This window comes from Phocoena sinus, chromosome X, assembly GCF_008692025.1.
Source record: "Phocoena sinus isolate mPhoSin1 chromosome X, mPhoSin1.pri, whole genome shotgun sequence".
Taxonomy (NCBI): Eukaryota; Metazoa; Chordata; class Mammalia; order Artiodactyla; family Phocoenidae; genus Phocoena; species Phocoena sinus.
In genome coordinates, this window is record NC_045784.1 from 73442217 (window position 1) to 73467170 (window position 24954).

At 37.1% G+C, this 24954-nt stretch overlaps 1 protein-coding gene across 1 annotated transcript in view; it reads right to left on the bottom strand.

The window, feature by feature from the left end:
- The window catches only part of CHM (CHM Rab escort protein), a 210795-nt gene that overhangs the window by 164108 nt on the left and 21733 nt on the right, over positions 1-24954 (bottom strand). The window contains exon 2 of the mRNA XM_032620454.1: positions 5303-5369. Coding sequence (XP_032476345.1) covers positions 5303-5369 — 67 coding nt within the window. The remainder of the gene's footprint in view (positions 1-5302; positions 5370-24954) is intronic.

Sequence of the window (24954 nt, forward strand, 5' to 3'; positions counted from 1 at the left end):
AACCTCTCTGTACTAATTTTTCAACTTTACCACAAATCTAAAATTTGTTCAGAAAATCTTAATATTTTAATGCATTTAATGTATTATAATGTTTATAAAATTTACACACCAGGCAGATGCTCCACTGTTTATCCTTTGGCTTCATATGCCACCACCACCCCAAGCGCCAGAACACCACTACAGTTTGAGAAGCATGATTCTAATCTATTCAACAGTAGAACTTAATTGAGAAATAAGCAAAAAAAAAAAGGTAATGATTTTCTACTGTGTCTACAAATTAGAATTAGTTAGAATAATTCAACTAATTGGTTTTTAATAAATATATACAGGTACATCAACAACAAAGACAGTGTCGTATATTTCAAAGAATGTTGGAATAGGAATAAGATCTGAGTTTGTCCCCAGTCATCTGCTTGTTTGACTATGGGCAAACCTCAACTTTCTCATCAACAGATAACTCCCTTCCAAACTACCATGAATCTACCATCTGTAGATGAGCAAGGACCAATGTTGCACTGAGTATATATGAGGCAATTCTAAATTCCCATCACTAGAACAGTGGCTTGGCATATATAATATTTATCAAATATTTATTTAGGGACTGCTGTATTCCAGACCTCTCAGGCACTGGGGATATTAAGATGACTAAGACATGATCCCTAATCTCTAAAAGTCTAATAGAGCCAAGAGGTCTATAAACAATAATAATACTGTGTGAAAAATATTATAAGAATGTACAGAAGACTTGAAAGTACAGGCAAATAGAAAAAATTAATACTACTTGGATTATCAAGGAAGACATCACTAGAAAGTGGTATACTAGCTATGTCCTAAAGAAGGAGTACTCTATTCGCATAGAATAGGGACCAGCCTGAAAAAAGGCATAAAGATGTGAGAGAATACTGTGTACTTAAGAGAGAGTACATGATGGGATACTGTTGAAGCAGGCTGTAGGCGGAAGGGGAAATTTCTATGAGAATTTACAACTGCAAACTTGAACCACAGGTGATTATGGTGTTCTAATACATGCTACTCACATAAACCAAGAACCCTCAAGCCTAGAAATTAACATACAAATTGTTTTGAGCCAGTGTAGTAGATGATGGTTCCCCAAAGTTGTCGATGTCCTAATCCCCAGAAGCTGTGAATAAGCTTTCTTATATGACAAAACGGACTTTGCTAACATGCATAAATAAAGTATCCTGAGATGGGAGGAATATCCTACAGTATCCAGGTAGGCCCCAATGTAAACACAAGGTTCCTTATGAGAGAAGCAAGAAGGTCAAGGGCAGAAAAACAAGGTAGCACGATAGAGGGTGAAGTGAGGCTCTTGAAGATGGAAGAAGGGGCCATGAGCCAAGGAATGAGGTGGCCTCTAGAAGCTGAAAAAGATAAGGAAACAGATGCTCCCCTGAATCCTCCAAAAGGAATGTAACACTGCCTGCCTACAACTTGATTTCAGACCCGTAAGATTCATTTCATACTTCTGACCTGCAAAACTGTAAAAGAATAACTTTGTGTTGTGTTAAGCTACTACATTTGTGGTAATTTGTTACAGCAGCAATAGGAACTAATATGGTCAGTAATAGCACTGGCTGACCAGGCAAAAGTAAATGCAAAACCACTTGGTACGAACATACCCCCTCAAACAGGTCACACAGCATTCCCACAGATAAAGCCCTGCTAAAGAAAAACTGGAAATTTTAGGGAAAGGAAATAAGAAAAAGTACTGACCCTGAAGATGGAGAGAAAATGACAAAGAGCAGTATTAAACCTCAAAGAACTTCACATAAAATATTTCATACGTTTTTAAAAAAATGAATTGAAACACAAAGAAAGAACACGATGGCTTTAAAAAATAACCCAACAGGACTTCTAGAAATGAGAGTCATTGAAGAAAATGATAGCTAGGATAAATAGAAAATTAGACTCATCTAAAGACAGAGTTAATGAACTAGAGGGTCTGCAAACATTTTCTATAAAGGGCCAGATAGTAAATTTTTAGGCTTTGCACACCACACAGTTTTTGTTGCAACTACTTAACTCTTTGACTTTGTAGTGTGAAAGCAGCCATAGTCAATATGTAAACATGTATATCTATAAGTATATAATAAGCATGGTTGTGTTCCAATATGACTTTATTAAAAAAAAAAAAAAAAAAAAAACAAGTGGCTGACCTGTGGGCCATAGTTGCTAACCCCAGAACAAGAAGATAAAGCTGAGAAAACTACTCAGAATGCTGTATCAAAAGGTAAAAAGATGAAAAATATGAAAGTGACATTAAAAGGCATAAAGGATAGAATGAAAAGGTGCAATTCATAAGAGAATTTCCAAAAGAAAGAAGAGAGATGTTTGAAGAAACAGTTGAGGGTTTTCCCACCAACAAAAGGCATAAGTCATCTGATTTCAAGAAACAAAACAATTTCTGAACAGTATAAATAGAAATAAAATCCACACCTTGACAGATAAGAGGAAGACTATATAACTATAAAGACAAACAGAAGAATATCAAAGCAATCAGAAAATAAAAAAGAGAATTCACCTACCAAAGAACAACATTTCTCAACAACAACAAACAACAGTATTGTTAGAGTAATATAAGTTAACATTTACTAAGGGCTTACTATGTTTCAGGCACTGTTATAAATCCATTACATTGATTATTTTATTTAATCCAATAAACAATCTTATAAATTACTATTATAATGCACTTTATATCAAGAAACTGAGTTACAGAAAGATTAATTAATTTGTCAAAGGTTACACACCTAGTAAGTAAAGAAACCAGGACTTAAACCCAGGTATACTAGCTTAAAAGCCCATACACAACTTCCCAGTTGGAGCCAAAGCACGGGAAGTTGGTTGAAATGTAAAAGGTACCATTGCTATGGAAAGTAGTAAGGCAGTTCCTCAAAAAATTAAAAATAGAATTACTATATCAATTCTGGGTATATATCTAAAAGAACTGAAAGCAGGATCTTGACGATATATTTGCACATCCATGTTCATAGCAGCATTATTCACTATAGTCAAGAGGTGGAAGCGAGTCAAATGTTTATAAACAGATGAATAAATATAGTATATACATACAATGGAATATTATTCAGCCTTAAAAAGGAAGGAAATTCTGACACATGATACAAAATGGATGAGCCTTGAGGACATTATACTGACTGAAATAAGCCAATCACAAAAAGACAACATATAATTCCAATTATATGAGGAATCTAGAGAAGTAAAATTCATGGAGACAGAAAGTAGAATGGTAGTTGCCAGGGCTGGGGGGAAGAGGAATGGAGAGTTATTGTTTAATGGGCATAGAGTTCAGGTTTGTAATATCAAAAGTCCTGGAGATCTGCTACATAACAATATGAATATACTTAACACTACTCAACTGTATACACTTAGAAATAGTTAAGATGGCAAATTTTATGTTATGTGTTCTTTTTACCACAATTTAAAAGTTATTTAAAAAAAAGATATACTCCAATAAAGATGTTAAAAAAAAAAAAGAAAGCATGGTAAGGCATGTCCGTGGAACAGAGACATACGGTACTATTGTAGATGTAAAGCAGAAATGAAAGGGCTAGGGAAAATTGAATCTAACTATGAAGAACCATAAATGCTAAAATGAACAAAAATGAGAAAATACTTAAACCTGGCTCAGAGCAGGAAAACATTCTATAAATCAATACCTAGATGTATCTAAACTCTCAAAAGCTACCAAGCCTGAGGCTCTAAAATAGAAAAGTTTTGTCACTTTGAAATACTATGTATTAAGGTATAAGTTCTTAACATTATCAAGTCTTTCTAATTGATTCATTGTTTACCGAAATTAGATTTAACTTCTTATATTCCTAATCAAAATTTACTTTGTAATATCAGTAAACCCTATGTGATTTATAAAATATTCTTCATTGTGTGAAGATCTCAGGTTTTAGAATAAGAAAACACAAAAGAAATTTGCATTTAAACTTAGACATGCACTAGCTGGGTAAAGTTAGAAAAATTACTTAACCTCTCTATGCCTCACATCCCACCCCCATTTGCTAAATTGGGATAACACCACCCTCCTCACTCAGCTGTGACGAGAGTTAAATTATATAACGTGCAAAGAAACTGATATGGGAAGTAGCTTACAGTGTGAGCACAACAAATAACTTTGGGAAATTTAAGATTTTATTTTCAATTTTAGGTTAATTAACATTATCAGAAATAAATTTGAATTTACATTCTTATTAAGCCTTTTTAAAGCACACTGGCTCAGTACCTCAGCTTTCAAGGCAGCAAGTTTTTCAGCATGTGAATCCATATGTCAAAAAGACTGAATTAAGACATTAACACAGCAGTTACACATATGATAGTGAAAGAGAATTCCAAGAGCAGGACTTGAGAACAGAAACTAATTTAATTTAGAAATTTCATCCAATAACTGAGTAGTTATGCTTTGAAAATAAATTTAGAAAGGGTAAATGAACTAATACCACTTTTGGATTCCTACATATTTACAATGGGATAATATATGAGAAGGCACTGTGAACTATAGCAAATCTTGTTATTCTTAGTATTCCGACATTCTGAAAAACTTGCAGTTACTATCAAACAGAAAATATAAAGTCATTATTTCTTGTTTCCTTTCTACTCCTATTTAATGAACAATTAAAGGGCCAAAATACAACGGTCAAAAGCATTAAATAAATAGGCAAAAAGTTAAGGGTTTGTTTCAGGAGGAAGCAGGAAGGGAAAGATTTATGCTTTATCTTAAACTTGAATTTTCCATTAACTTTCTTTTTATCATCACATTTAAGGAAAAAGGGGAAAACAAAATTCTAGATATTCTAGATTTTTCTAATAGTTTAAATTTTGATGAATTTTAAGAAAACCACATACTCTTATCAGCTGAGTTTTTCAACAATCAAATACAAAGCCTAAAATACAACAGCATATACAGGTTTTACACACCCACACATGTATATAATTAAATGGTCAGGTGTGAGGTTTCCAAGCCTCTTGGAGAATTATCGTTTAAAAAAACAAAATCACTCATGTGAAAAATAAAATTATGGTACATTTGGTTTATCCTCAAAGGAAACAGAACACTATTTCACAGAGTATAATAGTAAAACCTGTACATTATATATTTCACATGTTTTTGGTGAAAATTAAACAATTCCAATTATTTTCCTAACTTAAAAAGTTTATATAGGATGTATATATATACACAAACACGTGTGTATATTTAAATTTTAATTTTGTATAGAGGTATTTAGGAAGTATCAAATGCTACCATTGATAAACTTACGAATCAACATGCAGAACCCTCTGGCCACTTCTTGAACATGCAGCCGCAATGATGGATTCAGGCAAACCTATAAAAACATACACCTATATCATTTAGAATGTAGAAATATATATATATATAAAAAACACAAAAAATATTCATGCCATCGCTGTATAGGAGAGTTTAACAAAAGAGGCTCATTCTTGTATTCAAAATTATAGTTTATATTATTATGCTGTTGAATGATGTTTCTTAAACATATACTACTAGTACTGAAAATTTTATCATGTGGAAGAGAGGTTTTTAAAAATCAAGTACTTAAACTCTTTTTATCTACCAATTACCATAAATGAGCAACTGTCAAAATATTGTTCATATAGCACTTTGTTATTTAGAAACTATGTTCACACACTAGCTCATCTGATTCTCCCAAATGCACTGAGAGAGAAGGATCTGCATACACATTTTAGAGATGAAGAAGAAACTAGGGTGCAAATTGGTTAACTTGCTGCCCAATGCTTTACAAAAAAAAAATTCTAGAGTTGAAATTTTAACCCAAATCTTAACTCCAAGCCACAGTGCCTCTTTGGGGGAATGGCATACATTTTTCAGTTTAAGCAATAGCTTAACTAATTTAAAAAGAGGCCATTTACATGATATATTATTTTACTTCTGGTTAATACAGCAGTTTGATAAGAATATTACTGTTTGGGAATTAAATTAAGCCACACCATAAAGTTTGTTATCATAAAAGGAAATATATATATTACTACTACCAGAACCAAAAAAATTTACTAAAGATAACAATTTTATAATAAAAAATTCAGATGTTCAGCTACATCAACTAGTTAATACTCTATGTTGTAAATTTAAGACTCTTCCATAACTTTTTATCATAAGAGATACCATTTCAACAGAGGCTATTAAATCTTTTATATCAGTCCGATGAACAAAGCATGTTTTGAAAGTTTAGTGCTGCTACTGTTTCACTACAATGAGATACCACGGACCTCTTGGAATTTTACCTAGTAGAAAAGAAATAGCATTCTTTTGGCAAGGGTTTAAACTACACACTAAGCATCAAGGATTTCAAGAAAAGAGAATGATTATCTTCTTTATGTAAAAAGCAATATGCATATGGAAGCAACTTGTGTAGTCAATCTGTAGTTAAAACCACATTAAACAAAAGATTCTGCTGCATTCATGGAAGAACTAGAGTTTTCTAGTGGTGAACGCTTTGTGGGTATAAAATGTTTGGTTCAAAAAAGAAGTTCTGACCAAATGTACTGAATATAGCCATTAAATATCAATTATTGGAAATAAGCCATCATAAAGTTGCAACCTTAACTTTGGATATAATACACAGGAAAAAATTTTGTGGTGTAGGAGGAAATAGAAGAAAGGAAAATTCTAAATAGTTAAGCATACTTAGTTCTTCAAACGGTTAAAACTGTATTGTTCTAATGTCTTTTGTCTTAAGACTATCTGAACTTTTTATATCTAAAAAATAACTTTCCTTATTAATGAAATTCAGTCACTATGGTACTGTAAAAGATGCTAAGTGGCTTAAAAAGGACAATAGCAAAGAAATATTCAGGAAGCAGGATTAGTAGTATGTTTACGTGTGTAATAATGACAGCATTAATAATACATCACCAAACATCAGTACAGGGCTTTATGATTCACAATGCATTTTCATATACATCATCTCATTTATTCCTCATTATAACTCTGGGAAGCAGGCAGTATTATCCATGCAAAAAAAATGGGATGAGAAATGTTAAATAACTTGCCAAAGATCAAGTAATTCAGTAATTCAGCATCACAAACTCAAATTACCATGGTAAATTCACTCTCTCCAACTTGGACAAGAGTCTGAGAATGAGGATGTAAGGGCAGGATAGCAACATAATGAAATGGGCATGGTCCCAGTCAGACAGAGTTAAGTTTGAATCTTAGTTTTGCTGCGTAACTAGCTATGAGATCTCAGGCAAGTCACTTGACTTCTCTTAGCTTTTGTTTCTTCATCCATCAATGGGAATACCACCATCTACCTCATAGCGTTGTTCAGTTGTTAAGCAGAGGGTACTTGCTCTATAAAGAATACCTACTTTTATTTTCTTCAGAAAGATATTTTAGAAGCACTACATTTTCACCTAAATACTACTCCAAACATACACCCATTTTTACCAGATGCCAACTCCAATGGCAAACAATAATAAAATTACCCTCCTCTATTTGGATCAAATTAGCTGTTACTCTGGATAGGCAAATAGGCATGTGGTTATTCCCACGGTTGCGATCAACACAGTCAGGAGTCATGTCTCTGCTGACAAGGCAAAACCAAGGACAGATTTCAATACTGAACATGATTTAAGTTCAAATTACATAAAACCAAAATGATTATCATTTGTGTTTTCCCTTAATATTTCCATCCAGACATCCCCTCAAGTTCGTGAAACTGATAGGCTATTTCTGTGTTAAATGGTAAGGGCCTATTATCTTCATGCTTTTTTTTTTAACTGTGAATAAATTTTAGTAAATGTACAGTCATGCAACTACCACAACAATCACATTTTAGAACACTTCCATCACCACCAAATTTTCCTCGAGCCCCTTTGTAATTAATCTTCATCCCTTCCTCATGCCCCAGGAAACCAGATTTGCCTTTTCTAGAATTTCATGTAAATGGAATCATACAGAACAGTATATATAATATTTTCGTGATTTTTTTACTTAATATGATACTTTTGAGATTCATCCATGTTGTTGTATCAGCACTCCATTCTTTCTAGTTGTTACTAATCCATTGTATATCATCATTTTCTTTTTTTATCTGTACATCAGTTGATGGGCATTTGGATTGTTTCCAGTTTGGGACTATCATGAAATAATGATACTATGAACATTCATGTATAAGTCTTCCAGTGGACATATGTTTTCATTTCTCTCAGATAAATACCTAAGAGTGGAATTGCTGGGTCACATGGTAAGTGTATTTTAACATTTTAAGAAACTTCATTTTTTGAAATGGCTATATAGTTTTGCATTCCCACCAGCACTGTATGAGATTTCCAGTTGCTCCACACTGTCACCAATTCTTCTTATTTTTAGTCTTTTAAATCTTACCAACTCTAGTGTGGGTATAGTGGCACCTCATTGTGGTTTTAAGTTGCATTTCGCTGAGAATCTTTTCATGTGCTTTTTGACCATCCATATAGTTTCCTTTGTGTGGTATCTATTCAAGTATTTTTCTCATTTTATTATTGGATTGCTTTATAATTGAGTTGTAAGAGAATTTTATATTGTCTGGATACAAGTCCTTTTTCAAATATATGCCTTACAGGTATTTTCTCTTTATCAATGGCTTACCTTTTCATTTCCTGTGTTTTTGATAAGCTAATGTTTTAATCTTTATGAAGTCCAACTTACTATTTTTTCTTTTATGATTCATGCTTTCTGTATTCTATGTAAGAAACTTTTACTTGATTCAAAGTCACAAAGATTTTCTCCTAAATTCTTCTAGAAGATTTACGGTGCTAGCTCTTAGATTTAGGCCAATGATCTGGGGTTTTTTTGTTTGTTTGTTTGTTTTATGTTTTTATTGGGGTATAGTTGTTTTACAATGCTGTGTTAGTTTCTACTGTACAGCAAAGTGGAATGCCCTGTGCTATACAGCAGGTTCTCATTAGTTATCTATTTTATACATATTAGTGTATATAGGTCAATCCCAATCTCCCACTTCATCCCACCCCCACCCTTTCCCCCTTTGGTGTCCATATGGCAATGATCTGTTTTGACTTAAATTTTGTGTATGTTATGAAGAAAAGGTTTAGGTACCTCTCTTAATGTCGATATCCAATTATTCCAGCATGATTTATTGAAGACTATTTCCTACCTTGGTAACTTCATCAAAACTCAATTGACCATGTCAGTGGGGGTCTGTTTCTGGACTCTCTGTTGCATTAATCCATGTGTCTATCCTTATGCCACTACCACACTGTCTTGATTATTGTACATTTTACGGTTAAGTCCTAAAATCAGGTAGAATAAGTCCTCCAACTTCATTCTTTTTAAATATTGTCTTGGCCATTCTAGATCCTTTGAAGTGCTGCATTTTCAATATGCTTTAATGTTATATAATGCTACACAGTTTTATAGACAAAGAAGCCACAGACACATAGAGGTCTGGACAATTTGTCTGACTTTACAAGGTTGGGTTCCCTGTCTCTTTGTGGCCACAACTCACTTTCCTACTGGAATGTCAGCTTCATAAGAGCAGGGACTGTGTATATTTTATTCACCACTGAATCCCCAGTAAAGCAGCGCTTGTGGTAGGTTTTCAACAAATATGTGTTGAACAGAAGATATCTTCATGCTTAGAATGATTAGAACAACAGACTAATAATACAGTTAATAATGTCTTCCTGGCCAGGATTTCATATTTCTTCCCACCCATTCAATAAACACCAAGTTCCTTGAACAGAGGAGGCACATAGTACATTCTCTATAAATACCTGTTTAAGGAAAGAAAAGAAGAAATACATACAATAATGGGGAAAGGGAAGAGAGAGAGAGGGATAGAACAGACTGTGATAGGTAGTGAGAGGAAAAAAAGATAAAGGCAATGCCTAGCCTAAAAGAGCTCAGAGTCTAAAGAATAAGAATTTAAAGGGACTGAAATAATAAAGGTAATTAAAACTGTTAGAGGAACACAAAGGAAAGAAGCATTCCCTCTGTAGAGGTGAGTCATGGAAAGCTCCAAGGAGCAGGGGACACTAACCAGCTGGGTCTTTCAGATCTGTAATAACACAACTGAAAAGTGTAGAAGAAAAAAGCTGAAGGAAAAGGGAAAGTGGAAGGGAATATTCTTGGCAAAGGGTGAAGGAAGAGAGTACCAAAAAGTGATGCCCAAAAGAGTGGTTGGAGCCAAACTGTGGAGTCTGAACTTGAACCTGTAAGCAACAGGGAGTCTAAGATTTTAGCCATAAGAACAAGATCTAATCAGTGTTTCAGAAAAATAACTCTAGGCACAGCACGAAGGATGAGTTTGCATAAAACTGGAGCTTTAGGTTTCATTTTTTTAAATTCTTATTTAGGAAAAGTTAACATAATTAAACTTTTTGGTCTTACTTATAATTCAGCAAAATAAGTAAAACAACTAACTGCTTGTTTTGTTTAAATTAATATTTATAAGCTCAATTTTAATAGCTTTTAAACCCTTGACTAATTTCAAAATAAAGCCTTTTTTTTAACACTTAGCACCATAAAAAGTGAACTACTTAGCTTCTGAATCATTACTCAAATTCACACAACATCCTTGTGAGGCATTTATATGGAACATATATAGGCTTATTACAATGAATTATACAGTCTCTCCCACAAGGGAAAGCCAGACATGAGTTAGAAACAAATAATCAGGGTTAAGTCACACAGCATTACACTGGAAACACACTGTAAAAAATCTGAGTACAAATATACAAGTACAATGTTTTCAACTGTAATATAGGGCTAATAATATATCTCATAGGGATATACGGAGGAATAGGTTAAAAAATGATATAAAACACCTTACACAGTCTCCTAGCATGTTGCTGACATTCAATAAATACTGGTTCTCTTTCCTTCTCTTCCTACCCCTTCAATAACAAATCTGAAGTTACCTGAAGTTATACTTAAGCTATCTGAAGGGAAAAAAACTACCATTTGTTTACTATTGACTTAAGTTATCCTCAAAGATCTAACAACTTAAAATAGTTTCTTGAAAAGAAGTCCAATAGCCTTTTCTATACGTACACTATAGGGCTTTTCCAGATGTATGCTACAGAAGTTCATCAAATACTTAATATCATTTAAATATTTCACATCATTAAATTCATTAGTGAGGCTGTTTCAAAGAACTCTGCCAAAGGATTGTAGGAAAAATGTATAAATCTGATGCAAGATCATCAACTTTTACTGGCAAGTCATTTTTATCAAACACAGGTAAATACTAGGTATTATATTAGCATTTCATAACTGCTTGTAACAGGGGAAACTGAAGTTTGTTACATTACGTCCTTCTCAGTTGAGGTTCTGTTATAAAGTTGGCAACTAGAAAAAATATATTAGAAGCTTATAGAATGTTATATGATCATATAACAAACACATAGTCCCAGCTCTATGATTTTCCAAAACCTGTCTAGATAAAATAAAGATGTTTCACTATCAAACGAAGCTAAGCTAAAATCAAGCCCAAAAAGGTATGAAATTAGCATTTTCAAGAATCTTATCTAAAATATTTTATAGGAATGAAACCATTATTTATTCATTTTTCAAAATCCCCTTTTAGTCCAAATCCTTAATGTTGAACCTCATCACTTACAACTACAATATTTAGGTTAGCACTCTATGATCTATTCTTAAAATTGTATTAGTATCTGGAATTGATTTTTCCTAACACTATACTTACATAAGATAAACATTAAATACTTACACCACTCCCAGCATATCAAACAATATATAATAGATTCCCCTGACAGGACTTTGATGACCTGGCAAAGCCTGAGTGCTTTCAGCCCAAATCATATGAAACCATAAATCACTCTTTATTTTATAGAACATTTCAAAATGGATTCCTGCTTTCTACCTTGAAACTCATTTCATGTGTTATTTATAACTAGTGAAGACCAGAATGGAAAGAAAATTACATACAACTAGAAAATTTACTGTGACTTTTTATAAAGAATAACTTCTTTTTTTTAGGAATAAAGTAGAATTACTGGCAAGGAAAAACTTGTGAGTATAAGAAGCTTTTAGAGAGCCACATCCTTTACTATTTAAACAACCCTATGTACAGACCTTCCGTACCATTGTAAACAAAGCATAAACAACATTAGGTACAGAACTGACTAGATTGAGCAACACAAAGGTAAAACGACCCACTTAACTCATGTCACAGCTGCTCAAAGTGACATCACAAAATTAGACAAAAATTAAATTTCAATGCAGGTTTAAGTAGTTTTGTTCATTCCTATTAAATTATAAGTTAAAAGTTTATATCTTATATTTACTTTTTAGAGGTTACCTTAAAAAGAAAAAAAACTGCCAGTGAAGTAGCTTAGGGAAATTCCAAGAAGTATAGATAAAAAGACTGTTTTTAAATTGACAATTATTGTAATTCAGTTTGACCCACACGAAATATCAAACATACTAATAAATTTAATATCTATGGACTTCTTCCTCATGGGAGAAAATACTGTTAATAATATCTATGTAGGGGAGCAGCTGCTGCAGCTTGCAGGTGTGGTGGGGGCCGGCCGAGCTGACCAAGCACAGACCCAAAAGGGCAGAGCTGCGGCCCTGGGGCAGCCCACGCCGGGGACATGCGCTGATTCGATCCCTCCAGAGAAGTCTGACACCTACCGAGTAGTCTTTCAATTCCTACAAGAAATCAAGAAAAAGAAAGCATTTGTGGGGGGTGCTGGGAAGATGGCGGAAGAGTAAGAGGCGGAGATCACCTTCCTCGCCACAGATACACCACAAATACATCTACACGTGGAACAACTCCTACAGAACACCTACTGAAGGCTGGCAGAAAACCTCAGACCTCCCAAAAGGCAAGAAGCTCCCCACGTACCTGGGTAGGGCAAAAGAAAAAAAAGAAAAAACAGAGACAAAAGAATAGGGATGCGACCTGCACCAGTGGGAGGGAGCTGCGAAGGAGGAAAGGTTTCCACACACTAGGAAGCCCCTCGCGGGCGGAGACTGCGGGAGGCAGAGGGGGGAGCTTCGTAGCCACGGGGGGGGAGCTTCGTAGCCACGGAGGAGAGCCAGCAGCAGGGGTACGGAGGGCAAAGCGGGGAGATTCCCGCACAGAGGATCGGTGCCGACCAGTACTCACCAGCCCGCGAGGCTTGTCTGCTCACCCGCCGGGGCAGGTGGGGCAGCGAGCTGAGGCTCGGGCTTTGGTCGGAGCGCAGGGAGAGGACTAGGGTTGGCGGCTTGAACACAGCCTGAAGGTGTTAGTGCACCACGGCTAGCAGGGAGGGAGTCCGAGGAAAAGTATGCACCTGCCGAAGAGGCAAGAGACTATTTCTTCCCTCTTTGTTTGCTGGTGCGCGAGGCGAGGGGTTCAAGGGCACTGCTTAAAGGAACTCCAGAGACAGGCGCGAGCCGCGGCTAAAAGCACGAACCCCAGAGATGGGTGCGAGCCGCGGCTAAAAGCACAGACCCCAGAGACGGGTGGGAGATGCTAAGGCTGCTGCTGCCGCCAACAAGGGGCCTGTGTGCGAGCACAGGTCACTATCCACACCCCTCTTCTGGGGAGCCTGTGCAGCCTGCCACTGCCAGGTTCCCGGGATCCAGGGACAACTTCCCCGGGAGAACGCACGGCGGGCCTCAGGCTGGTGCAACGTCACGCCGGCCTCTGCCGCCGCAGGCCCACCCCACACGCCGTGCCCCTCCCTCCCCTCCCCCGGCCTGAGTGCGCCAGAGCCCCCGAATCAGCTGCTCCTTTAACCTCGTCCTGTCTGCGCAAAAAACAGACGCCCTCCAGCGGCCTACACGCAGAGGCAGGGCCAAATCCAAAGCTGAGCCCCTGTGAGCTGTGAGAACAAAGAAGAGAAAGGGAAATCTCTCCCAGTAGCCTCAGGAACAGCGGATTAAAGCTCCACAATCAACTTGATGTACCCTGCATCTGTAGAATACATGAATAGACAACGAATCATCCCAAATTGAGGAGGTGGACTTCGAGAGCAAGATCTATGAATTTTTCCCCTTTTGCTCTTTTTGTGAATGTGTATGTGTATGCTTCTGTGTGAGATCTTGTCTGTATAGCTTTGCTTGCACCATCTGTCCAAGGGTTCTATCCGTCCATTTTTTTAAATATTTTTTTCCTAATAATTAATTTTAATTTTAATAACTTTATTATACTTTACGTTCGTTCTTTATTCCTTCCTTCCTTCCTTCCCTCCTTTAGACAACGAATCATACCAAATTGAGAACGTGGACTTTGAGAGCAAGATTTATGGTTTTTTCCCCTTTACCTCTTTTTGTGAAGGTGTATGTGTATGCTTCTTTGTAAGACTTTGTCTGTATATCTTTGCTTCCACCATTTGTCCTAAGGTTCTATCCGTCCCATTTTTTTCTAAATAATTATTTTTTAATTCAACAACTTTATTATACTTTAGTTTATTTTACTGTATCTTCTTTCTTTCTCTCTTTTTTCCTCCGTTCCCTCCCTCCTTCCTCCCTCCCTCCCTCCCTCCTTTGTCTCCTGCTGGCCTTTTCTTTCTCTTTCTTTCTTTCTTTCTTTCTTTCATTCTTTCTTTCTTCCTTCCGTCCTTCCTTCCCTCCCTCCTTTCTTTCTTTCTTTCTTCCTACTTCTACTAATTCTCTCTACATTTTCTACCTTTTATTCTGAGCTGTGTAGATGAAAGGCTCTTGGTGCTCCAGCCAGGAGTCAGGGCTCTGCCTCTGAGGTGGGAGAGCCAACTTCAGGACACTGGTCAACAAGAGACCACCCACCTCCACATAATATCAAATGGCAAAAATCTCCCAGAGACCTCCATCTTAACACCAGCACCCAGCTTCACTCAATGACCAGCAAGCCACAGTGCAGGATAACCTATGTCAAACAACTAGCAAAACAGGAACACAACCCCAACCATTAGCAGAGAGGCTGCCGAAAAACATAATACATCCACAGACACCCCAAAACACACCACCAGACGTGGACCTACCCACTAGAGAGACAAGATCCAGCCTCATCCACCACAACACAGGCACTAGTCCCCTCCACCAGGAAGCCTACACAACCCACTGAACCAACCTTAGCCACTGCAGACAGGCATCAAAAACAACGGGAACTATGAACCTGCAGCCTGCAAAGAGGAGACCCCCATACACAGTAAGATAAGCAAAATGAGAAGACAGAAAAACACACAGCACATGAAGGAGCAAGATAAAAACCCACCAGACCTAACAAATGAAGAGGAAATAGGCAGTCTACCTGAAAAAGAATTCAGAATAATGACAGTAAAGATGATCCAAAATCTTAGAAATAGAATGCACAAAATGCAAGAAACATTTAACAAGGACCTAGAAGAACTAAAGATGAAACAAGCAACAATGAACAACACAATACATGAAATTAAAAATACTCTAGATGGGATCAAAAGCAGAATAACTAAGGCTGACCAACGGATAAGTGACCTGGAAGATAAGAGTGGAAATAACTACTGCAGAGCAGAATGAAGAAAAAAGAATGAAAAGAACTGAGGACAGTCTCAGAGACCTCTGGGACAACATTAAACGCACCAACATTCGAATTCTAGGGGTTCCAGAAGAAGAAGAGAAAAACAAAGGGACTGAGAACATATTTGAAGGGATTATAGTTGAAAACTTCCCTAATATAGGAAAGGAAAGAGTTAATCAAGTCCAGGAAGTACAGAGAGTCCCATACAGAATAAATCCAAGGAGAAATACGCCAAGACACATATTAATCAAACTGTCAAAAATTAAATACAAAGAAAGCATATTAAAAGCAGCAAGGGAAAAGCAACAAATAACACACAAGGGAATCCCCAGAAGGTTAACAGCTGATCTCTCAGCAGAAACTCTGCAAGCCAGAAGGGAGTGGCAGGACATACTGAAAGTGATGAAGGAGAAAAACCTGCAACCAAGATTACTCTACCCAGCAACGATCTCATTCAGATTTGATGGAGAAATTAAAACCTTTACAGACAAGCAAAAGCTGAGAGAGTTCAGCACCACCAAACCAGTTTACAACAAATGCTAAAGGAACTTCTCTAGACAAGAAACACAAGAGAAGGAAAAGACCTATAATAACGAACCCAAAACAATTTAGAAAATGGGAATAGGAACATACATATCGATAATCACCTTAAAGGTAAATGGACTAAATGCTCCCACCAAAAGACACAGATTGGCTGAATGGATACAAAAACAAGACCCATATATATGCTGTCTACAAGAGACCCATTTCAGACCTAGAGACACATAAACACTGAAAGCAAGGGGATGGAAAAAGATATTCCATGCAAATGGAAACTAAAAGAAAGCTGGAGTAGCAATTCTCATATCAAGCAAAATTGACTTTAAAATAAAGACTTTTACAAGAGACAAAGAAGGACACTACATAATGATCAAGGGATCCATCCAAGAAGAAGATATAACAATTGTAAATATTTATGCACCCAATATAGGAGCACCTCAATACATAAGGCAAATACTAACAGCCAGAAAAGGGGAAATCAACAGTAACACATTCATAGTAGGGGACTTTAACACCCCATTTTCACCAATGGACAGATGATCCAAAATGAAAATAAATAAGGAAACACAAGCTTTAAATGATACATTAAACAAGATGGACTCAATTGATATTTATAGGACACTCCATCCAAAAACAAGAGAAAACACATTTTTCTCAAGTGCTCACGGAACATTCTCCAGGATAGATAATATCTTGGGTCACAAATCAAGCCTTGGTAAATTTAAGACAACTGAAATTGTATCAAGTATCTTTTCCAACCAAAAAGCCATGAGACTAGATATCAATTACAGGAAAAGCTCTGTAAAAAATACAAGCACATGGAGGCTAAACAATACACTACTTAATAACGAAGTGATCACTGAAGAAATCAAAGAGGAAATCAAAAAAATACCTAGAAAAAAATGACAACGGAGACACAATGACCCAAAACCAATGGGATGCAGCAAAATCATTTCTAAGAGGGAAGTTTATAGCAATACAAGCCCACCTTAAGAAGCAGGAAACATCTCGAATAAACAACCTAAACTTCCACCTCAAGCAATCAGAGAAAGAAGAACAAAAAAACCCAACGTTAGCAGAAGGAAAGAAATCATAAAAATCAGATCAGAAATAAATGAAAAAGAAATGAAGGAAACAATAGAAAAGATCAATAAAACTAAAAGCTGGTTCTTTGAGAAGATAAACAAAATTGATAAACCATTAGCCAGACTCATCAAGAATAAAAGGGAGAAGACTCATCAATAGAATTAGAAATGAAAAAGAAGTAACAACTGACACTGCAGAAATACAAAAGATCATGAGAGATTACTACAAGCCACTCTATGCCAATAAAATGGACAATCTGGAAGAAATGGACAAATTCTTAGAAATGCACAACCTGCCAAGACTGAATCAGGAAGAAATCGAAAATATGAACAGACCAATCACAAGCACTGAAATTGAAACTGTGATTAAAAATCTTCCAACAAACAAAAGCCCAGGACCAAGATGGCTTCATACGTGAATTCTATCAAACATTTAGAGAAGAGCTAACACCTATGCTTCTAAAACCCTCCCAAAATATAGCAGAGCGAGGAACACTCCCAAATTCCTTCTCCAAGGCCACCATCACCTTGATACCAAAACCAGACAAGGATGTCACAAAGAAAGAAAACTACAGGCCAATATCACTGATGAACATAGATGCAAAAATCCTCAACAAAATACTAGCAAACAGAATCCAACAGCACATTAAAAGGATCAAACTCCATGAGCAAGTGGAGTTGATTCCAGGAATGCAAGGATTCTTCAATATACGCAAATCAATCAATGTGATAAACCATATTAACAGATTGAAGGAGAAAAACCATATGATCATCTCAATAGATGCAGACAAAGCTTTTGACAAAATTCAACACCCATTTATGATAAAAACCCTGCAGAAAGTCGGCATAGAGGGAACTTTCCTCACCATAATAAAGGCCATATATCACAAGCCCACAGCCAACATCGTCCTCAATGGTGAAAAACTGAAAGCATTTCCACTAAGATCAGGAACAAGACAAGGTTGCCCACTCTCACCACTCTTATTTAACATAGTTTTGGAAGTTTTAGCCACAGCAATCAGAGAAGAAAAGGAAATAAAAGGAATCCAAATCGGAAAAGAAGAAGTAAAGCTGTCACTGTTTGCAGATGACATGATACTACACACAGAGAATCGTAAAGAGGCTACAAGAAAACTACTAGAGCTAATCAATTAAGCTGTTAAAGTATCAGGATACAAAATTAATGCACAGAAATCTCTGGCATTCCTACACACTAAAGATGAAAAATCTGAAAGTGAAATCAAGAGAACACTCCCATTTACCATTGCAACAAAAAGAATAAAATATCTAGGAATAAACCTACCTAAGGAGACAAAAGACCTGTATGCAGAGAATTATAAGACACTACGAAAGAAATTAAAGATGATACAAATAGATAGAGAGATATACCAAGTTCTTGGATTGGAAGAATCAACATTGTGAAAATGACTCTACTACCCAAAGCAATCTACAGATTCAATGCAATCCCTTTCAAACTACCCCTGGCATTTTTCACAGAACTCGAACAAAAATTTTCACAATTTGTATGGAAACACAAAAGTCCCCGAATAGCCAAAGCAATCTTCAGAATGAAAAACGGAGCTGGTGGAATCAGGCTCCCTGACTTCAGACTATACTACAAAGCTATAGTAATCAAGACAGTATGGTACTGGCACAAAAACAGAAAGATAGATCAATGGAACAGGATAGAAAGCCCAGAGATAAACCCATGCACATATGGAAACCTTATCTTTGATAAAGGAGGCAGGAATTTACAGTGGAGAAAGGACAGCCTCTTCAATAAGTGGTGCTGGAAAAACTGGAAAGGTACACGTAGAAGTATGAGATTAGATCACTCCCTAACACCATACACCAAAATAAGCTCAAAATGGATTAAAGACCTAAATGTAAGGCCAGAAACTATCAAACTCTTAGGGGAAAACATAGGCAGAACTCTCTATGACATAAATCACAGCAAGATCCTTTTTGATGCACCTCCTAGAGAAATGGAAATAAAAACAAAAATAAACAAATGGGACCTAATGAAACTTCAAAGCTTTTGCACAGCAAAAGAAACCATAAACAAGACCAAAAGACAACCCTCAGAATGGGAGAAAATATTTGCAAATGAAGCAACTGCAAAGGATTAATCTCCAAAATTTACAAGCAGCTCATGCAGCTCAATAACAAAAAAACAAACAACCCAATCCAAAAATGGGCAGAAGACCTAAATAGACATTTCTCCAAAGAAGATATACAGACTGCCAACAAACACATGAAAGAATGCTCAACATCATTAATCATTAGAGAAATGCAAATCAAAACTACAATGAGATATCATCTCACACAAGTCAGAATGGCCGTCATCAAAAAATCTAGAAACAAATGCTGGAGAGGGTGTGGAGAAAAGGGAACACTCTTGCACTGCTGGTGGGAATGTGAATTGGTCAGCCACTATGGAGAACAGTATGGAGGTTCCTTAAAAAACTACAAATATAACTACCATATGACCCAGCAATCCCACTACTGGGCATATACCCTGATAAAACCATAATTCAAATAGAGTCATGTACCAAAATGTTCATTGCAGCTCTAGTTACAATAGCCCAGAGATGGAAACAACCTAAGTGCCCATCATCGGATGAATGGATAAAGAAGATGTGGCACATATATACAATGGAATATTACTCAGCCATAAAAAGAAACGAAATTGAGCTATTTGTATTGAGGTGGATAGACCTAGAGTCTGTCATACAGAGTGAAGTAAGTCAGAAAGAGAAAGACAAATACCGTATACTAACCCATATATATGGAATTTAAGAAAAAAAAATGTCATGATGAACCTAGGGGTAAGACAGGAATAAAGACACAGACCTACTGGAGAATGGACTTGAGGATATGGGGAGGGGGAAGGGTGAGCTGTGACAGGGCGAGAGAGAGGCATGGACATCTATACACTAACAAACGTAAGGTAGATAGCTAGTGGGAAGCAGCTGTATGGCACAGGGATATCGGCTCGGTGCTTTGTGACCGCCTGGAGGGGTGGGATACTGAGGGTGGGAGGGAGGGAGACGCAAGAGGGAAGAGATATGGGAACATATGTATATGTATAACTGATTCACTTTGGTATAAAGCAGAAACTAACACACCATTGTAAAGCACTTATGCCCCAATACAGGTGTTAAAAAAATATATCTGTGTAAATTTTAGAACTTTGGATAAATATACTATTCGTTAAAATATTAACTCACAAAATTTATGTTAATTTTTAAAAATTCAATATAGTGTGAACTTTTAGGAATGTCTAATAAGAACACTGTTTCAATACTAGGAAAATTGGATTCTTGTTTTCAGCTTTATACTAAATAGCTGAAGTTACTTAACCTCTCTGGAATTCAGCTTCCTTATAAATATCCTTATAGATAAAATGTAGAGCTTGAAATAAGTGACTCATAAGGTTTGCTGCAAGTTCTCAAAGGTGAATGTTAGTGATAGATCAACAACTTGGACTCTGTTCTTGTGCAAATGACTTGAACATAAAAATAAAAACAGGATAAGATGGCATTAGCAGCAAAGTTGCTGAATCTCCCCCTGAGACCCCCATAAAAACAGACAGTGCAACCAGGATATCGAAACCAAACTCCCAGGGACATCATCTACAACAAAGCTAGATGACAAAATATCGTGATGAACTCCAAAATACAAGTGGGTCATTACAAACCTTCAATAGCTGTAAGACCAACGTGATATCAGAGACTGTGCAAGAGGAAATGAAGGGAAGATAGAGAAATTTGTGACAGTGCTGAGACAGAGAACCCCAAAACTGCTATCAGGCACTCACTGGAAGCTTGCAAGGTCACTGTGAAAATATCAGCAGAAAGTGGGAGGGGACTTCACAGGCTCCAACCTGTGGATGAGTGCAAAGGAACCCCTGGGAGTGCTAGAGTGGTGAGGGAGTGGGAATGGAGTTGGGCCCTATGAACTTAGGAAAATGAAAAACTGTCCTTCTAGATAAATCCCTGCACAGAGGAGTAACTCTTGGGAATAAAATCCAAATTCAGCAGAACAGGGAAAATAGGTGCAAAGGGTAGAGAAGGTCCATACAAAACTGGGGGAGTGTGACACAGCTATCAGATCTCAGATCTCAGGCTATTTTTTTTTTTAGGCTCCAAATGCGCAGGCTCAGCGGCCATGGCTCACGGGCCCAGCGGCTCCGCGGCATGTGGGATCTTCCTGGACCGGGGCACAAACCCACGTCCCCTACATCGGCAGGCAGACTCTCAACCACTGCGCCACCAGGGAAGCCCCCTCAGGCTATTTTTTGGATTATTTAGTGAAAATACAGGAGAGCTCTAGAGCAGTTAAGTTAGAAAAGCTATCCTGATCCACACTCCCTATTAAAAACACAAGGAAAACTTTTTTCACTTAAAAATGAGCAAAACAAAAGGATCTTTGTTGAATCCCATTCAACGTACAGTAAAAAAATATATATACATAGAGAGAATAGAAGTGAAATAACAGCCTAACAGACAATGAAAGCATCCCAGAAAAACATGCTTGCAAATTAGATGAAAACTATAACCTAACTATGGTACTGTAAGCTAAAAGAAATTAAGAAAATAATAGACGCTCTGAAAGAACAACATAAATCAGAATTAGAAAAACTTAAAAAGTGTGGTGATTAGATAATAGATATATTTGAAAAAAGAATGAAATGACTCAAGAGGAAATGAAAGAAAAATCATTTCAGAAATAAAAACTAAGCTAAAGGAGTACTAGAGCAAAGAAATACAATGGATAAATGCCTTAGGAAGAACTGAAAATGCAAACAAGGGCATAAAGCTACTGTAGTTATGTTTAAAAAGGAGAGCCCTTGTCCTTTACATATTTATTGAAATATTTACAGACGGAATGATATAATATATGGGATCTGCATTAAAATAATCCAGGACTGGATCGTGAAATGAGAAGGGGGAGGGCATAGAGGAAAAGAGGCCATAAATTGATAACTGTTGAAACTGGGAGATTGGTACATGGGGAGTTATTTTATTCTACTTTTTTTATGTTTGAAACTGGCCATAATAAAATGTTTAAAGAATAAAATTTAATACCAAATTTACAGAGCTAATGAAAGGCTGGGTCTACCAAATAAAATGATCCCTTGGAAAGCAGAGATTTAGTATTTTGTTTTTTATCTAAACCAAGAAAACTATATCAACTCAAATCTCTTAATGTAAGTTTTATTAAGTAATGTAAATATTTGCCAAAGACCTATTCCATGCCAGGAAATAAAATAAGCAGATTCCACTACAATTAATTTTTACTTAATTTTCTTAATACTAATATTTCTGTTGTATCAATTTAAGTGACCGAAATGATATTTTCACAGCAAAGGATATCCCAGTTGAGCTCTCTTCAAACTTAATAACAAATAACATTTAACTTGTGATGAGGAAAATAAGGTTTCTTTAACAATATTTAACTTGTAATGAGGAAAATAAAGTTTCTTGTTCAGAACATATTTTACTTATGTGCCACAGAAGAGAAATGACCTTTACTGTATTATTTATAAAGCTATGAGACTAAAATAGATGATGAGACAGACTGTGCTCATTCCAAGAATGTTACAAAATCACACAACAAATAACCTTCCTTCCGTATATGAAATTCTATAATGAAATCCATTTTTTTAAAAGTAGACAAAAAAACCCTTATGAGCCTTATAAACTAAATTTGAAAGGGCCTATGAATTTGTTATTATATAACATTCCTTAAGGTAAAACACTTCAAATTAAGTTTTAAATGTAGTCTCATTATGTATCTAAGAGAAAACTGGCTACAGTATGATTGAGAAAACATTGAGGATAATTATTTTATCCTGCTTATTAAAAAGCTGAACAGTGATTACACTGAGTTTATTAAAATAAAACAAAGGATAAAATTTTATCTAATGAAAATTACAATTTTATTGCATAAAGAATTTCTTAAATGCCGTAACAAGAGGGATAAACCAAAATCAATGTAAAAGGTTTATGAATCACTTGTCAGTGATTTTACACTTTAAAATGCATATTAAAAATACTTAAGACACAGGGGAAGATGGCGGAAGAGTAAGACACGGAGATCACCTTCCTCCCCACAGATACACCAGAATTACATCTACACGTGGAACAACTCCTACAGAACACCTACTGAAGGCTGCCAGAAGACCTCAGACCTCCCAAAAGGCAAGAAACTCCCCACGTACCTGGGTAGGGCAAAAGAAAAAAAGAAAAAACAGAGACAAAAGAATAGGGACGGGACCTGCACCAGTGGGAGGGAGCTGTGAAGGAGGAAAGGTTTCCACACACTAGGAAGCCCCTTTGCACGCGGAGACTGCAGGTGGTGGCGGGGTGGGGAGCTTCGGAGCCGCGGAGGAGAGTGCAGCAACAGGGGTGCGGAGGGCAAAGCGGGGAGATTCCCACACAGAGTAACTGTGCCGACCGGCACGCACCAGCCCAAGAGGCTTGTCTGCTCACCGGCTGGGGCGGGCGGGGCTGGGAGCTGACGCTCGGGCTTCAGTCGGAGCGCAGGGAGAGGACTGGGGATGGCGGCTTGAACACAGCCTGAAGGGGTTAGTGCACCACGGCTAGCCAGGAGGGAGTCCAGGAAAAGGTCTGAAGCTGCCAAAGAGGCAAGAGACTTTTTCTTCCCTCTTTGTTTGCTGGTGCGCGAGGAGGGGATTAAGAGCACTGCTTAATGGAGCTCCAGAGATGGGCGCGAGCCGCAGCTAAAGGCACAGACTCCAGAGACTGGCAGGAGACGCTAAGCCTGCTGCTACCGCCGCCAAGAAGTCTGTGTATGAGCACATGTCACTATCCACACCTCCCTTCTGGGGAGCCTGTGCAGCCCGCCACTGCCAGGTTCCCGGGATCCAGGGACAACTTCCCCGGGAGAACGGACGGCGGGCCTCAGGCTGGTGCAACGTCACGCCGGCCTCTGCCACCGCAGGCTAGCCCCGCACTCCGTGCCCCTCCCTCCCCTGGGCCTGAGTGAGCCACAGCCCCCGAATCAGCAGCTCCTTTAAAGACGTCCTTTCTGAGTGAAAAACAGACGCCCTCCGGCGACCTACATGCAGAGGCAGGGCCAAATCCAAAGCTGAGCCCCTGTGAGCTGTGAGAACAAAGAAGAGAAAGGGAAATCTCTCCCAGCAACCTCAGAAACAGCGGGGTAAAGCTCCACAATCAACTTTATGTACCCTGCATCTGTGGAATACCTGAATAGACAACGAATCATCCTAAACTGAGGAGGTGGACTTTGAGAGCAAGATTTATGACTTTTTCCCCTTTTCCTCTTTTTGTGAGTGTTTATGCTTCTGTGTGAGATTTTGTCGGTATAGCTTTGCTTCCACCATTTGTTCTAGGGCTCTATCCATCCGTTTTTTTTTCTTTCTTAATAATTAATTTTAATTTTAATAACTATTTTATTTTACTTTATCTTCTTTCTTGCTTCCTTCCTTCCTTTCTTTCTTTCATTCCTTCCCTTGTTTAGACAACAAATCATCCCAAATTGAGGAGGTGGACATTGAGAGCAAGATTTATGATTTTTTCCCCTTTTCCTCTTTTTGTGAGTGTGTATGTGTATGCTTCTGTGTGAGATTTTGTCTGTATAGCTTTGCTTCCACCATTTGTCTTAGAGTTCTATCTGTCCGTTTTTTAAAATTTATTTTCCTTCTTAATAATTAATTTTAATAACTATTTTATTTTACTTTATCTTCTTTCTTTCTTTCCTTCCTTCCCACCATTAGACAATGAATCATTCCAAATTGAGGAGGTGGACTTTTGAGAGCAAGA